Here is a 16,715-nt window from a genome sequence, read left to right as displayed (position 1 = left end):
CATGGCTTCCATGTGCTTGACTCCATTCCAGCCATTACAATGAGCCCGTCCTCCTATAACCCCTCTCCCTGTCCTTGACCAACAAAAGCCTTCTCTGTAGAGCTGAGACACGGCTATTAGATCTCAAAGTCCATGCCTTGGGCTTGGCCGGCCCTGGTCAGACATACACACACACACGGTCAGCTGATGGATTTCCCCGCACCCTACCCTGCTCTATTGGCGGACAGCCCGTATCTGTTAAAGTTCAGAGAGGTGTGAATGGGGCAGGGTTGGTCATTGTTGCTCCGGTACAGAGGCGTGGACTGGAGGTGGCTGGCAGGAATACGAAGGGCCAGTTGAAGGTGGGAAGGTATGCACTTACCATGGTGGCTACCGCACTGCTTTGTATCATATTTACATTCACGTCATTTAGCAGACGCTCTTATCCAGAGCGACTTACAGTAGTGAATGCATACATTTCATACTTTTTTTTCTTCCTCTCTCCGTACTGGTCCCCCGTGGGAATCGAACCCACAACCCTGGCGTTGCAAACACCATGCTCTACCAACTGAGCCACACGGGACCATCGCCTTACCTTTACGTAAACTGGGTCCATTCAGACACCAAGTGGCGCAGGAGTGACCACGTAGCGGATCTGCCTTGGCTCCAAGGGGAGCAGTGGAGGTGGTTACCTGTCCCACACCTGCCCTCTCACCCTCTTTGGGGAGAAGAGCGGACCAACTCGTCTGGGTCTGGTCCAGTGAATGGCTTTGGTTCTCTACACAATAGTAATTGATAGTGGGCGTGTGTGTGTGCGCATCTGGTGCCCCCCCATCCGCCCTGCTGAAACCTCATTAAAAAGCCTTGCTGTTAATGAGGTATAGGATCATAGAGCTGCCTTCTCATTAGAAGGGGCAGGGCCAAGGCTATAGGATGCTGGTGCAGTCAGCAATTACAATGCTTCCCCCCCTGTGAGTTCAACCCCCTGGCACCCAGTACCCCCTAGAAGCCTTCCAGCTTGCCCGCCCCATCCCAATTCCCTGGATATGTAGCCTTCCTACCCATACTACATAAAGTTCAACTGGCCTACAGATTGTGTCCCGTCATCGCCTTTTAGGAACTCTTTCGGTTGGTGTTAGTTTGATCTGTGTGGGTCGTTTCTCTGTGGACTGACTTCAGTCATCCTGAGTTATGAATGTTTAATGTCACAGCACTAGATGAGGGACCCTCTATGCTCGTTTACATCCGTCTGATGTTTCAGGAGCGGGTTCGCCATTCCTACACTGTGTGAGACCGAAATGCGCACAAGCACACACACGAGAGAGAGAGAGAGAGAGAGATCGCTTTGCCTCAATTCTTTAATAAGACTCCTCATAACCAGGTCATTGACAAAATGGTGTCAAGTTTACAAAAGACAGTGGTGTAGTTAACCTCATTGTAGTCAGCACAGACAGAGGAAACTCAGTTTCCCAGAATTCTTGGTTGAGTTTGAGGTATACAGCACAGTCAATTGACGAAATCAGTGGCAACGACATCTACGAGTGCCATTCTATGTACATAACATTGGTCCCTGAACAAGTATACTCATATACATCAAATCGTACACATTTTACCCTATCACTAATTTCATACACAACGCAAAGAATTGTTTTTTCAAAGTGTCCAAAAACAAGGGTTCCCTGCCGCCAGTGTATATTGACATCAATAATAATAATAATAATGTAAGTCACAGTAGTCACAAAATAGTTGGTGACACTTCACTCAAACCATGTTCTCAGCCACTACAGCTAAAAGGTTAGCCACAGTTATCTTGCCTTCCGCTGCGTGCATCGTTGTCGCAGGCACAGGCTCCGTTTCCAAGCAAATAAAACAGCTTGTCATGTTTCGGTTATAGTTAGCGAGGCATTTGACCGAAAGTTCAAGTCAAGTGTTACCAAATAATTTCCCTGCACACACAGTGTTACCCACAAAACTCTCCCACCCATCAACAAGCCATTTACTATAGCTCTCCAACCTGTAGTTTCATTTGCCAACCACTAACATGCAGTGCCCATAAATAAAGGACACATTTCCAATGGCAGCAAAACATGCATACGTAAGCTTCAAGGGGTTCAGCGTTTTATGAATGTAAACAAAGGAAAGAAAAAGATACCCCAATTACAACGTACAAAAGGAAATAACTCCAAACCTGTTTCATTTGAAGTTAAATGGCAGTTTTTTTATGCTTAGCAGCTAAGCTAGGAAAACTTCAGCAGATGAGATTTATACACATTAATAAAAATAACATCCATACACACAGAGGAACAACAGAACTTTGCCGGGCCTTCGCGAGCATTGTAAACTTTACGTTAAGTGGCAAGTGTTGTGACAAAAGCACATTTAAAAAGGATACTGAGAAACTGCAGGCAACCTGTGTTTGGGTCTGTTTCCCCTTTGACCCCATCTCTGTCCAAACAACAAGTCTGTGGATGAATTAGAGCATGACAACCACCCTGCCAGTTGTCACCACAGCAACAGAACAGGATATGAAAGCCTCACTATCATAGCAATCTCATGCCACTAGATATAAAAAAATAAAAATAATTACAAGCCTTTTTTTGCTTTCTACATTTGACAGTTCTGATTGGTAATCATCATTAGTATGTTGACTGAGTGAACCAATCAATTGACCACTGGTGTCCACTTCCTATATTGTGCTGGAGCAGGGTGATCAACTTCCTGTGTTTCTGGTGGACTGTGGTGGTTGACTTCCTGTTCTCAAGTCCCATTTGCCGCCCTCCCTTTCCATTGCATGTCAGGGTTTTGTGCTGTGGTCTAAGTAGGCGGGTTTGCATATGCTAATTATCAGCTCGGGCGAGACGTGATGTACCTCAGCATTGCATAGATAGGGAATTAAGAGGAGAGCAGGGTTGGTACCTAGATTCCAGTATGAACTGATTCCCAGTTGAGTGCTAGGAAAGGTTCACTACAATTCTATGGATATTTATGTTGGTCAAAGTGGTTGGAATGAGTGACAGTCCAAGCCAGTGCTTTTGAATGTCTTGGTCAGTGTACAAAAGTGTGATATGACGGCTAAAGTGGACCAGAAGTTTACGCCAAGCCCACGTCCGCACTGCCTTCAGTAGAAAGCTCACCCACACTTTCCTCCACTACGGCTGGGCTGACAGTACCATCCATCTCCCCTTTCTGGTTCTCCTCAGCCTCCAATCCCATCTCCATGGCAGCCATGTTGTTTTCTGTCTGGTCCGTACTGGCTTCATCCACCTCCATCTTGATGACCACCCTGTCATCCATTTTGACAAGGGCCCAGTTGACATCAGCTGCGCTGGCCTGGGTGTAGGTCCCGACGCTGGCATGGCTCAGCCCGTGCACCTTCTTCAGGTGTTTCTCCAGGGTGGCGTACACAGTGAAGGGCACCCCGCACAGCTGGCACAGGAATGGGGCGCGGGCCCCGTGGGCGCCGTGGGTCTTCATGTGGCGTGTGAGCTTGGAGCTCTGGGCGCATGCGTAGCTGCACAGGCCACACTGGTAGGGTCGTTCTCCAGTGTGGCTGCGCCGGTGTACCGTCAGGTTGCTGCTGTTCCGGAACTGTTTCCCACAGTACTCACAGGCCTCCTCCTTCTTCTTCTTCCCTGAACCCCCGTCATTGTTACCACTGTTACTGCTGATGACGCCGTTTCCTCCTCTCCGTTCGCTCTCCCTCTGCCACTCCTGGACCACCTCGCTGCTCCCGCCTGCAAGCCACTCCTTCTCGCCATCCGCCATCTCTCCGTCCCGCTCGCTCTCCCACTCCCCTCCTACCTGAGCCCTGTCCTCCCTCTCCGGCCGTTTGGGGGTGCAGTTTCCGCTGGCAATGCCACTCTCCCCACTGCCCCCAGTCTCTCCGCTTTCCAGTGACCCCTCTGAGGGGCTGGCGCAGGGGGACGCGTGCTGGGGCTCCTCTTGTCCCTCCACCTCATCGTCCGCCGCCTCTCCCTGGGGTTGGAACAGCCTGAGCAGGCTCATGTCTGGACCTCCAGGCTGGGAGGAGAGAAGGATCAGTCCAGAGTCTTGGGAGTGATGCTTGGACAGGGACAGGTCCACCTCAGAGGTCTCCCTCTCTCCTGGTGCTCCACTCAACACCCCCTCTCCTGCACCCTGCATTACAAATCTCCTCATCCCCTGCCGACCTACCTCATCCTCCCCTACCAGCCCCACCTCCTCGTAGCCCATTCCTCTACCCACGCCCGTCTCTCTGCGGTGACTCCTCATGTGGCGAGCCAGCTGACCACTCTGGGCAAAGGCCTGGTCACACAAGCCACAGTGGTAGGGCCGCTCACATGCGTGGGTCCTCCGGTGGGCTGAAAGGCTTCGTAGAGAATGGAAGCTCTGGCCACACAACTCACAGGGAAACCCCGCCTGGATGGGCCCGCACTGGGGGAAGGAAGAGGCGGCCGGGGGGGACGGAGAGGGGACCAGAACACCAGCAGTGGTGTTACCGCCCTCAGCCAGCTCCCTCAGACAGAAGTTGAGGGCCTGTCGTTCTCTGGAGGAAGGGGTGGAGCTGGCCTGAGAAGCTGGCCTGTGGTTCTGGCGTGGACGGAAGATGTGGGGCAGACGCAGAACGGAAGGGTGGAAGGCGGTGGCCAGGGTTTGGCTCAGTTGACAGGGATCCAGGGTGGCTGCAGGTTTGGAGTGCTGGTGACCCCCTCTTCCCATCTGCTCCTCCTCATCCCTCTCCCCGTCCTCCTGGTAGATGCTGAAGGAGTGTGTGTGCTGGGCGTGTTGGAGCAGGGCCCAGGCAGAGGGCAACACACACTCACACAGCTGGCAGGTAAAGCAGGATGGCTCTTCTGTTACAGAAACAACAAACAGTTAGTAAACAAGCCAAACATTTTCTTGATCTGAAAGAATGTAAGGGTTCTCAATAGGTTTTATTAAAACAGCACACATCAGACAGTGGGAACTATTGTGGATAGCTAGAATATAAAAGAAAACACAGCATGAAAAGGCAGTCTGGTTAGGGCAATGGTTAGGTGCAGAGAAACTAAACTTGTTCAGTCAGTGAAGAGTGAACGACTACAGCAAGAGGGAAGATGCTTAACATTCTCTGGGTCAGGTCCACAGGACAAGGTAGTCTGAAGTTCAAAAATAAATATTTTAAAAAATGCATTCTTCCTGCCTCTCTTCCTTCTTGAGACAGAAGCCAAGGAGAGAAGGACACACAGATAGCGAACGGCTGTTGATTGGACCAGAAGCAAGGGAGAGATGAAAGATGAAAAATATGAAAGATTAAAAAAAGGAAGGACAGAGACGGAGGCCAGCAGAAAGGGGAGATGGATAGTTAAGTACATCTGGAGACATTTTTTAAACGTGGTTAGCTTTGTCTCTTAACCGAGAACCACTCTCCAATTAAGCTGCAAATTGCTAATTAGCGGAACCGAGAAAACGAAGGCTTTATGTAAATCAGGGACTGACTCAGCCAGCTTGACAAAATGAGGCCTTTTTGCATAAATCTAAATTGGAAAGAAGATCCTCAAATTGAGGGGGGGGGGGACTGTTCTATTTTTTTGTAATGGTTCAAAGCCGATTCTGGTATAAGCCTCTTTCTTGTTTCCTGAAGTCAAAATCCTTATGTATTTATCTGGAGGGGGAGGAAAGAAAAGATGAAAAAGAAATCAACTCTTTCTCTCTCTCCATCTCTTTGCCTGGAGAGGATAGGAGACATGGTAGACGCATCCTTTAACTTAGCTCGAAGAGATGAGTAGAGTAGGAGAGAAGTTGATAAGATGAGAAAGATAAAAGAGAAAGATAAAAAAATAAAAAAAATAAGGATGTAGCAGTGCCGGTCGAGAAACACCACAAAAATGTCACCCCTTGGATTGTACTTCAGACCCATCCTCCCACCCCTCAGCCTCCCCTAACCCTCCAAATCTCTCCCAGAGGGGGGGAATTTTATCTCGGGGTCCTGGAGTGAAACACAATACCCAGACAGTTTCTCATTCGCTCTCTTTTTTTGTAAGGATTCCCATTTGGCCCGGGGGTCGCACTTGAATATTAAGCAGAAGCAATAAGTGCTAATTAAAAATGCAGATTGGCTAGGAGCACTAACGAGCAGCAGGCAGAATCGCTTCTCCCGAGGGAGAGAGAGGGAGGAGAAAAGAGTATGGGGGGGGGGGAGATTGGAAGAGGGCAAGCGAGAGAGTCTGTTGAAGATGGGGGGGGGGGAATAATGTTAGAGATGAGAAGAAAAAAATAAACAAGTAGAATAAATACCAAATAAAATGCGACATCATAACCCATCACGTTCTTCCGTCTCCCTCTATCACATACACACTAGTGTGAAGGGACACCTATCCGTCGAGGGAGAACGGCTCTTTCACTTTGAGTCATCTTTGAGTCATCTTCCTCAAGCAGACATTCACCGTGGCGTGTATTCATGGAGGCCAAGGGAAGCCGGGCTTCTACAAAACATTCAAAAATAGTATGACTGTTGCCGACCTTAGCACTGAATGCAAGGGAAGTCAGTGACCATTTAGCCTCCCTTGATATAAAAGTATAAAACAATAGTCAATCAGCGTTGAGCTAAACTGAGTGTACTCAACTGTGATTGGTCCTGGCACACCCAACAACAACAAAAAGTCAAGTGAAGTCAGTTTGGATTTGGCTTCACTCTAATCACGTCGACAGCAAAACGTCACTGATAAAAAAAAAACTTGAATTGTTGCATCTTGTTGTCCTCCGTTAGCTAGCGAGCTAGTTAAAATTGTCCCTTTCCTAAATTAGCCATGGATGGAGATAGGGATTTGGATTACCGTGGCGATTCTGATCCAACCATAAATTCATACACTGTTCCCCTGGCCTGAGAGGATGGAAGTTCAATATGTAGCTAGATGTAGAAGGCTAATGTTAACTAGCTAACGTTGCCCATGAAAGGAAGTTGGCTAAAATGCTTGCTTGCTAGCCTAAGTAGCCTAGGACAATAACAAAAATAAAAGCATTTCCTGTATGACAGCCATAGACCGTTTTGTCAACATGAAAGAGAGGACGGCAGGGTGAGTCCAAAAAAAAATGTACTTCAACGAACGAACGCACACACAAGAAATTAGAACAATGGACATCATATTTAGCTTACGTTGAACTAAATTGTTTTTGGAATCTTTTAACATAGGTGTCCATGGTTCTAACATAGGTGATAGCATAGATGATTTGATGATGTTGAAATAGTGCTGGAATAGTGGAGGCAGCTTCTGTTTTCTTTGTGACTTGTGGTAACTCTCTGTGGTTCTAAATCAATAGATGTTTAGTGGTACGAAAATGTAGGAAACATTAACTTGCTTGACCATGCTGTAGGTCACGTAACTGTCTGTTACTGTACATACAAAATGCTTTGTGGACTTCACTGGAGAGAGGTTGCTATCCGGTTTTGTGAAAAAACAAAGGTGTGGTTGAATTTATTCTGCCACTGTGTCTTCCTATTGTTTCGGCCATAGGTGTATATCACACACTACCGTTCAAAAGTTTGGGGCAATTTCTTGCATGGGAATAGCTTTAATTTTTCAGAACAAGAATACACTGACGAGTTTCAGAAGAATGTTCTTTGTTTCTAGCCTATAATCGAACCCACAAATGCTAATGCTCCAGATACTCAACTGGTCTAAAAAAGGACAGTTTTATTGCTCCTTTAAATCAGAACAAGTTTTTAGCTGTGCTAACATAATTGCAAAAGGGTTTTCTAATGCTCAATTAGCCTTTTAAAATGATAAACTTGGATTAGCTAACACAACGTGCCATTAGAACACAGGAGTGATGGTTGATGATAATGGGCCTCTGTACGCCTATGTAGATATTCCATTAAAAAAAAATATAAACCGTTTCCAGCTACAATAGTCATTTACAACATTAACAATGTCTTCTGATCAATTTGATGTCCTTATTTTTGAAAGAAAATGTAAATAACATTTCTAAGTGACCCCAAACGTTTGAACTACAAAAAAATAAAAAATAATTCTCCCTTGTGCCAGTGCAAAGATACCATATACAGTGTAGAAATGTGAGAATAATTTAGCTACCATTTCAGTGATGATTTACTGTGAATTAAATGGGTGGGTCAGAGTTTAAACAAATGAACAGTAGACAGTGAGACCTACCCATCTCACAGTCACAAGGCATATGAACTAATAGGTAATAGAGCAAACACAATTTCATCTTTCCACGTAGGTTGTAATGTTTTTTGGGGGGGATGGGGCTTCCCCAGTGATTTTACCCACGCACCGCTACTGCATGTTCACTCTCCTTCCCACAGTCAGAAAGCCCCACAACATGTAGCGCATACAGTACTGTATTAAATCCAAGCACGTTTAACTTGAGTTACTTAACAAAAACAGTCCAACGCAGACGTTTTTATTTCAATATCCAATCATTTTGGGGTAAAAATGTAGTGCCTTACTGTCATTGTTTTCAATTAAAATTGTCAAAAAGAAACAAAAATAGCTTCTTGGCAAAGAGCAATTTGTCAAGCAAGAATTTAGCTAGGACTGTCTAGGAGTGGTCTAAGTGGGGAGGGAAAACTGAAAACTAGCTGTTATTGGCAGAGAGGTTGGAAACAACTCCATCCCACCAAAACAGGCTGAAATTCCAGGTGGTCTTTTTAAAAACAGCTCTTACGCCAATAGAGAATTGTCGTCATTTTCACAATATCGCTGTATTATTCCAACATCAGTGTGGAAATATACAGCACCAGTCAAAAGTTGACGCACCTACTCATTCCAGGGTTTCTCTTTATTTTGCCTATTTTCTACATTGTAGAATAATAGTGAAGACATCAAAACTACGAAATAAAAGTAACACAATAACGAGGCTATATACAGGGGGTACCCGTACCGAGTCAAGTGTGCGGGGGTACAGGTTAGAGGTATTTATACATATAGGTAGGGGTGAAGTGACTATGCATAGACAATAAACAGCAAATAGCAGCAGTGTACCAAACAAATGGGGGGGGGGGGGGGTGTCAATGTAATAGTCAGGGTGGGCATTTGATTAGTTGATCAGTAGTCTTATGGCTTGGGGGTAGAAGCTGTTAAGGAGCCTTTTGGTCCTAGACTTGGCACGCCAGTACCGCTGGTGCGGTAGCAGAGAAAACAGTCTATGACTTGCGTGACTGGAATCTGACAATTTTATGGGCTTTCCTCTGACATGCCTATTATATGGATCCTGGATTGCAGGAAGCTTGGCCCCGGTGATGTACTGGGCTGTACGCGCTATCCTCTGCAGCGCCTTATGGTCAGATGCCGAGCAGTTGCCATACCAGGCGGTGATGCAACTGGTCAGGATGCTCTCGATGGTGCAGCTGTAGAGCTTTGAGGATCAGGGGACACATGCCAAATCTTTTCAGTCTCCAGAGAGGGAAAAGGTTTTGTCATGCCCTCTTCACAACTGTCTTGGTGTGTTTGGACCATGATAGATCGTTGGTGATGTGGACACCAAGGAACTTCCCACCCTGAAGCATGGAGGAGGTGGTGTGATGGTGCTTTGCTGGTGACACTGTCTGTGATTTATTTAGAATTCAAGGCACACTTAACCAGCATGGCTACCACAGCATTCTGCAGCGATATGGCATCCCATCTGGTTTGTGCTTAGTGGGACTATCATTTGTTTTTCAACAGAACAATGACCCAAAACACACCTCCAGGCTGTGTAGGTGCTATTTGACCAAGAAGGAGAGTGATGGAGTGCTGCATCAGATGACCTGGCCTCCACAATCACCCGACCTCAACCCAATTGAAATGGTTTGGGATTAGTTGGACAGCAGAGCGAAGGAAAAGCAGCCAACAAGTGCTCAGCATGTGGGAACTCCTTTATTCCCCATGAAGCTGGTTGAGAGAACACCAAGAGGGCGCAAAGCTGTCAAGGCAAAGGGTGGCTACTTTAAAGAATCTAATTTTGATTTGTCGCCCTAACCAACACTTTTTTTGTTACCACATGATTCCATGTGTTAATGTCTTCACTATTATTATAGAATGTAGAAAATAGTCCAAAAAAAAGAAAAACCCTAGAATGAGTAGGTGTCCAAACTTTTGACTGGTTCTGTATATAAAACACAGAAAAATCATGTTTTTGACATCACTGGTTTTTTTTTTATGTGTTTTTTTAAATTTCAGCTTTATTTAACGAGGTAGGCCAGTTGACAAGTTCTTATTTACAACTGCGACCTGGCCAAGACAAAGCAAAGCAGTGTGACAATAAACAACACAGAGTTACACATGGGATAAACAAAAGTACAGTCAATAACACAATAGAAAAATCTATATACACGATGTGAGCAAATGGAGTAAGGAGGTAAGGCAATAAATAGGCCTTAGTAGCCAAGTAATTACAATTTAGCAAATTAACACTGGTGATAGATGTGCAGATGATGATGTGCAAGTAGAAATACTGGTGTGCAAAAGAGCAACAAAAAAAGTAAATAAAAACAATACGGGGATGAGGTAGGTAGTTGGATGGGCTATTTACAGATGGGATGTGTATAGCTGCAGCGATCGGTAAGCTACTCAGATAGCTGATGCTTAAAGTTAGTGAGGGAGATATAAGTCTCCAACTTCAGTGATTTTCGCAATTCGTTCCAGTCATTTCTCTGCTGCCACTGGAAGGAAAGGCGGCCAAAGAGGTGTTGGCTTTGGGGATGACCAGTGAGATATACCTGCTGGAGCGCGTGCTACGGGTGGGTGTTGTTATGGTGACCAGTGAGCTGAGATAAGACAGAGCTTTACCTAGGAAAGACTTATAGATGACATGGAGCCAGTGGGTCTGGCGACGAATATGTAGCGAGGGCCAGCCGACGAGAGCATACAGGTCGCAGTGGTGGATGGTATATGGGGCTTTGGTGACAAAATGGATGGCACTGTGATAGCAAACTGGACGCAGTCTGAGTAGTGGTGAAGGCTATTTTGTAAATGACATTGCCGAAGTCGAGGATTGGTAAGATAGTCAGTTTTACGAGGGTATGTTTGGCAGCGTGAGTGAAGGAGGCTTTGTTGCGAAATAGGATGCCGATTCTAGATTTAATTTTTGATTGGAGATGCTTAATATGAGTCTGGAGGGAGAGTTTACAGTCTAGCCAGACACATACAGTTGAGGTCGGAAGTTTACATATGTTGGAGTCATTAAAACTCAGTTTTCAACCACTCCACAAATTTCTTGTTAACAAACTATAGTTTTGGCAAGTCGGTTAGGACATCTACTTTGTGCATGACACAAGTAATTATTCCAACAATTGTTAACAGACAGATTATTTCACTGTATCACAATTCCAGTGAGTCAGAAGTTTACATACACTAAGTTGACTGTGCCTTTAAACAGCTTGGAAAATTCCAGAAAATGATGTCATGGCTTTAGGAGCTTCTGATAGGCTAATTGACATAATTTGAGTCAATTGGAGGTGGACCTGTGGATGTATTTCAAGGCCTACCTTCAAACTCAGTGCCTCTTTGCTTGACATCATGGGAAAATCAAAAGAAATCAGCCAAGACTTCCACAAGTCTGGTTCATCCTTGGGAGCAATTTCCAAACGCCTGAAGGTACCACGTTCATCTGTACAAACAATAGTGCGCAAGTATAAACACCATGGGACGCAGCCGTCATACCGCTCAGGAAGGAGACGCATTCTGTCTCCTAGAGATGAACGTACTTGGGTGCGAAAAGTGCAAATCAATCCCAGAACAGCAGCAAAGGACCCTGTGACGATGCTGGAGGAAACGGGTACAAAAGTATCTATATCCACAGTAAAACGAGTCCTATATCGACATAACCTGAAAGGCCGCTCAGCAAGGAAGAAGCCACTCCAAAACCACCATAAAAAAGCCAGACTGCGTTTTGCAACTGCACATGGGGACAAAAATCGAACTTTTTGGAGAAATGTCCTCTGGTCTGATGAAACAAAAATACTTTTTGGCCATAATGACCATCGTTATGTTTGGAGGGAAAAGGGGGAGGCTTGCAAGCCGAAGAACACCATCCCAACCGTGAAGCACGGGAGTGGCAGCATCATGTTGTGGGGGTGCTTTGCTGCAGGAGGGACTGGTGCACTTCACAAAATAGATGGCATCATGAGGAAAGAAAATGTGGATACATTGAAGCAACATCTCAAGACATCAGTCAGGAAGTTATAGCTTGGTTGCAAATGGGTCTTCCAAATGGACAATGACCCCAAGCATACTTCCAAAGTTGTGGCAAAAAGGCTTAAGGACAACAAAGTCAAGGTATCACAGTGGCCATCACAAAGCCCTGACCTCAATCCTATAGAAGATTTATGGGCAGAACTGAAAAAGCGTGTGCGAGCAAGGAGGCCTACAAACCTGACTCAGTTACACCAGCTTTGTCACGAGGAAATGGGCCAAAATTCACCCAACTTATTGTGGGAAGCTTCTGGAAGGCTACCCGAAACGTTTGACCCAAGTTAAACAATTTAAAGGCAATGCTACCAAATACTAAACTTTTGACCCATTGGGAATGTGAGTGATGAAAGAAATAAAAGCTGAAATAAATCATTCGCTCTACTATTATTCTGACATTTCACATTCTTAAAATAAAGTGGTGATCCTAACTGACCTAAAACAGGGAATTTTTACTCTGATTAAATGTCAGGAATTGTGAAAAACTGAGTTTAAATGTATTTGGCTAAGGTGTATGTAAACTTCCGACTTCAACTGTACATGTTGTCATGCACCATTGACTCATTTCGTTATCAAAAGTGATCTTGTTTTGCTTGGTGGAGATACGGTACAGCTCTTGGGTAGTGCACGTGGGTAGCTCTGTTGTAAACGCCTGTGGGCACGAAGAAGAAAAAAAAAACACAGAGAGAGAGAGAGCGAGAGAGATACCACCATGAAAACAAAGCAGCTAGAGATAGAGAGTGAGTTAGAGAGAAAAAGAGAGAACATGTAAAACAGGCAGCGAGAGACCGAGAGATAGAGAGCTGTTGAGAGAGAACATGAAAAACAGGCACTAAGAGAAGAGACCGAAAGAGAAAAACAAGAGAAAGACATGGACAGACGGAAACAGAGCATGCAGCAGTCCCCTGAGCGTTACACAAAGGAAGGAAGTGCAAGTGGCTGTGTGCGTGCGTGTGTGTCTGAGAAAGAGAGTGTAAGGGTCCCAGTTCCAAAAATATGCATATGAACAAAACATAAAAATATATGTTATTGTCACATACACAGGATAGGTGCAGTGAAATGTGTTGTTTTACAGGGTCAGCCATAGAAGTATGGCGCTCCTGGTGCAAATGAAGGTTAAGTGCCTTGCTCATGGGCACATTGATGGATTTTTCACCTGATCGGCGTGAGTATTCGAACAAGCGACCTTTCGGTTGCTGTTTCTACGCTCTCACCGCAAGGCTACCCGTAGCTCTAACAGTGGCTACCTGCCGCCCTAAGTCTCATCTAAATGCAGATGATTGGGATGCCCATCTGATGGACAACGTACACCTGCACTGAGAAGCCATGCAAACACACCAGAACGATGGTGACATTATCCTTTTAAACATGTTGTGAAGTATGACCATAGCCTGTTGTGACACCATCTCATCGTCCCTCTCAGCTTAGCACAGCCAATCCTCCAGTGAGTGCAGGCCGTGGTTATTGTGTGGCCAGAGAGCACTGTGCCTTGCCCTACGTGTTTACCTGGCCACTTCACCTGAGAGAGTGTGTCAAGGAGATAGAGGGGAGCTCAGGTGCATTGGAGCCCTCAGGGGCCCCCAGGGGCCTCAAAACACTGCTGCCTAACCTTTCCACACAATTACCCAGCGCGTCGCTAACTCAGAGACCTCCGCAGCACAGCAACGCCCAGTTAATGAGCTGGACTGGAAGGGGGGAGAAGAAAACAAAAGCAAGAAATATATATATATTTTTAAAGTAACTAATTAGGGACCTGCCGGCACTCACCTGTTCTTTTAGGCGCCACCTTCACACTATGCTCCTCCCCTCTGGACCTGTCCGTCACTCTCCTCAGCTCCACGAACCCAGCCTCTACCTGAGTGACAACACCGCGTTGCTGTGTTCGGTTGGCTGGGGAGGGAGGGGTGTGAGTGTTGGGGTCGTGATTCCGGGAGTGGCAGCCCCCCTGTTTGTGCTGGATGAAGGCCAGGATGCGGGCGAGAGGGAAGGCCTGATCGCACTGCCCACAGGTCAGCAGGTCACGACTCTCCTCACGACCCCTGACCTGGGGAAGGGACCCCCACTCCTCTAATAACGAAGGAACGCCAGTGTCCGAGGGCTCAGGGGCATCTGAGAAAGATGAGCGAGGGAGAGTTAGATAAAGAAGAGGGGGAGAGTGTGAAAGTAATTAGGGCAGGGGAGTGTTACTGGAAAGACGGCGAAGACAGAGAGAGGAAGATGAACATTTAAGAAAATAGCAATTACTAAGAACTTGTATCTTTTTTTCCTTCATGTCATCCTGTAAGATCTTACAACAAGGACACCATGGATGGTCAGACACCATGTTGATTGGGCAACTGCTGATATGGCCTTCAGAGAAACATTTCTTAAAATGCTACTTTTGATGCTTAGCCACTCCACCGGAGCTACAGTGGAAGTCAGGCTATTCCAGTCAGCCGACACTGACCAATTCCCCCCCAACCGCTCCGTTCTCTGAGACGGCAGGCTGCATGATGTGTTCACTGACATCATTGCTTAGTAAAAAATATATATTTATAGTAAAGTAAAAAATATATATTTATAAATGGATACCAATCCCTGAACGTTCACACCTGTCAACACAATTCCTCAACAACTAGGCAAGGAACTGACCCGTTTTTCAGTGAGAAAGTGAGAGGCCACGACTTGAAGATGTTCAGATTCACTCAGGGCTTGAGGCCAAATGAATCATGATCACTAAAGGGAGTTATGAGTCTAACACGAGATTACTAAAATGAAATGTATGGTTTAGATTTTAGCACCTCGCAGGGATGTAGCCTAGTTTCAGATTCAACTTTAATTTCAGTCTTTCTCATCAGAGCCATAAACGTAGGCTACAAAAGAACACGTCCATGACTCATTTATGACCCATGTACACTCAGCCAACAGCAGGGATGGTTAACGACCGTTGGTCAGGTTTGGAGTTGCTCCAGACAGAGTTGTTTGACTGGTCCTCAAAACTCGATAAAAGAGTGGAGGGAGAGAGTCAATACGGGCATGTACACACACACCTTAACGCTTGGAAGGGCTTCACCTGCCCGGACAAGGCCGAGTACAGGACAGGTACAGACAGTACAGTCGCGCTGAGGAGCTCACCGGTGGTTACTCAAAAATGTCACCTTTCCTGTTTCAGTGCAGACAAGCTAGGCGCGGTTGCACGAACACCATGAATAGTCAAGGCATGTGGTCAAACTAGACTCTCGACTGGCCTTCGTTAGGGAACAGAGAAAAGACACACGCTTCTTTCAGAGCACTTCAGTGTTTTAGTCAAACGCGTGCCCACGGGTGCCCTGGAGAAGAAAAACGATCTCAACATAACCCGGTGGCTTAACCAGAGCCTTGTATCGTTTTGACATGAAACTATAGATCATTATGATGGCCTACAAAGGCCTAGTCAAAAGTCAAGTGTATGGGGGGTATCCAGGATATATTTTTGAAGAAACTGGGATAAGTGGAAGAGGTCAGTGGGGTTGTTGTGAGGGCAGACTGTATCCATCACGTACGGTGTCTTGAACACGCGGTCTGCCCCACAAGGAAGCGTACGCGTGGGCAAAACAGGAGATCGTTCAAACACAAAACAGGAGATCATTCAAAACAGTCTCCACAGACAAGACGTAAAGAAAACCCAGAAAAAAGACAGTGGGCCAGCAAGGAATTAAAGTATAACGCCGTGTCCCCTTTTTTTTTTTGAACCCAGAGCAAAAATGTTCATTTATTGCCTATGCTTAAACCGACCTGTTGTGTCGCCTACGAACATATTTCATTTATTTTAACTGTATTTGTTACAAAACTGAGCGTGGCCTATATCAGCTCTTTAATTTTTTTTATTATTGATAAACTTTTATCAATGATTCAACTTCAATGTCAAGGTGCGCATACCAACATAGCCTGACTGATACAACCCCCCCCCCCCCCCCCCCCCCCCCCCACCAACAAAAAATAATAATTGGAACATGAATAGTGTGTATATGAAATACATCATATTCATATAGGCTACCTCTTATTAGGAAACTATGGACATGGCCTCTCAGCTTACCTTGAATTGCACTCAGGTGTTGCGGTCGGCTGCCTTGTTTGCGTCTGGACATTCTGCTAAATCACACCAATGTTCTGCCGGTGCATCCACACTCCAAATCGGAATCGATTTTTTTGTTTAAGTATCAAGTTGATAAGAATAGCCTTGACCGAATGACTGTCTAGCTCTATGGCACGGACGGGACGTCGTCGTGACTAACTGTGCACCAGCCAGTGTTCAAGTTCAGGCTACCAGCCCCACACAGCGGAGGAAAGAAGGGGCAGGGGCAACATAGGCGCCGCCCGCCACTATACCTCTCCGACCCCGAACCCGCCCTCTACACAATGTCACACACACAGTTTGTTTTACAATCCTTTTAGTAACCAAACAATTGATTTCCATTCAAAATTACATTTCCCTAACTCCTAACCCTAAACTAGACTTCCTTGTGGGGACCAGAAAATTGCCTCTACTTGTCCTAATGTTCCTTGTTTTACTATCCTTGTGAGGACTTCTGTTCCCCACAAGGATAGTAAACACCAAAAACATAATAC

The 16,715-nt window shown here is 45.8% G+C and overlaps 1 protein-coding gene across 1 annotated transcript; it reads right to left on the bottom strand.

Moving 5' to 3' along the window:
* Window positions 1-1,319: 1,319 nt before the first annotated feature.
* Window positions 1,320-16,480, bottom strand: LOC115162959 (B-cell lymphoma/leukemia 11B). Its single transcript, XM_029714509.1, has 3 exons — window positions 16,183-16,480; window positions 13,896-14,237; window positions 1,320-4,811 (listed from the first exon to the last, which is right to left on the bottom strand). Exons 1-3 carry the CDS (start codon window positions 16,232-16,234, stop codon window positions 3,070-3,072), a joined length of 2,136 nt encoding a protein of 711 aa, XP_029570369.1. The 5' UTR covers window positions 16,235-16,480; the 3' UTR covers window positions 1,320-3,069.
* Between the last annotated feature and the right edge of the window lie 235 nt (window positions 16,481-16,715).

Source organism: Salmo trutta, chromosome 26 (genome assembly GCF_901001165.1).
Source record: "Salmo trutta chromosome 26, fSalTru1.1, whole genome shotgun sequence".
Taxonomy (NCBI): Eukaryota; Metazoa; Chordata; class Actinopteri; order Salmoniformes; family Salmonidae; genus Salmo; species Salmo trutta.
This window is presented reverse-complemented; position numbering and strand designations above follow the sequence as displayed.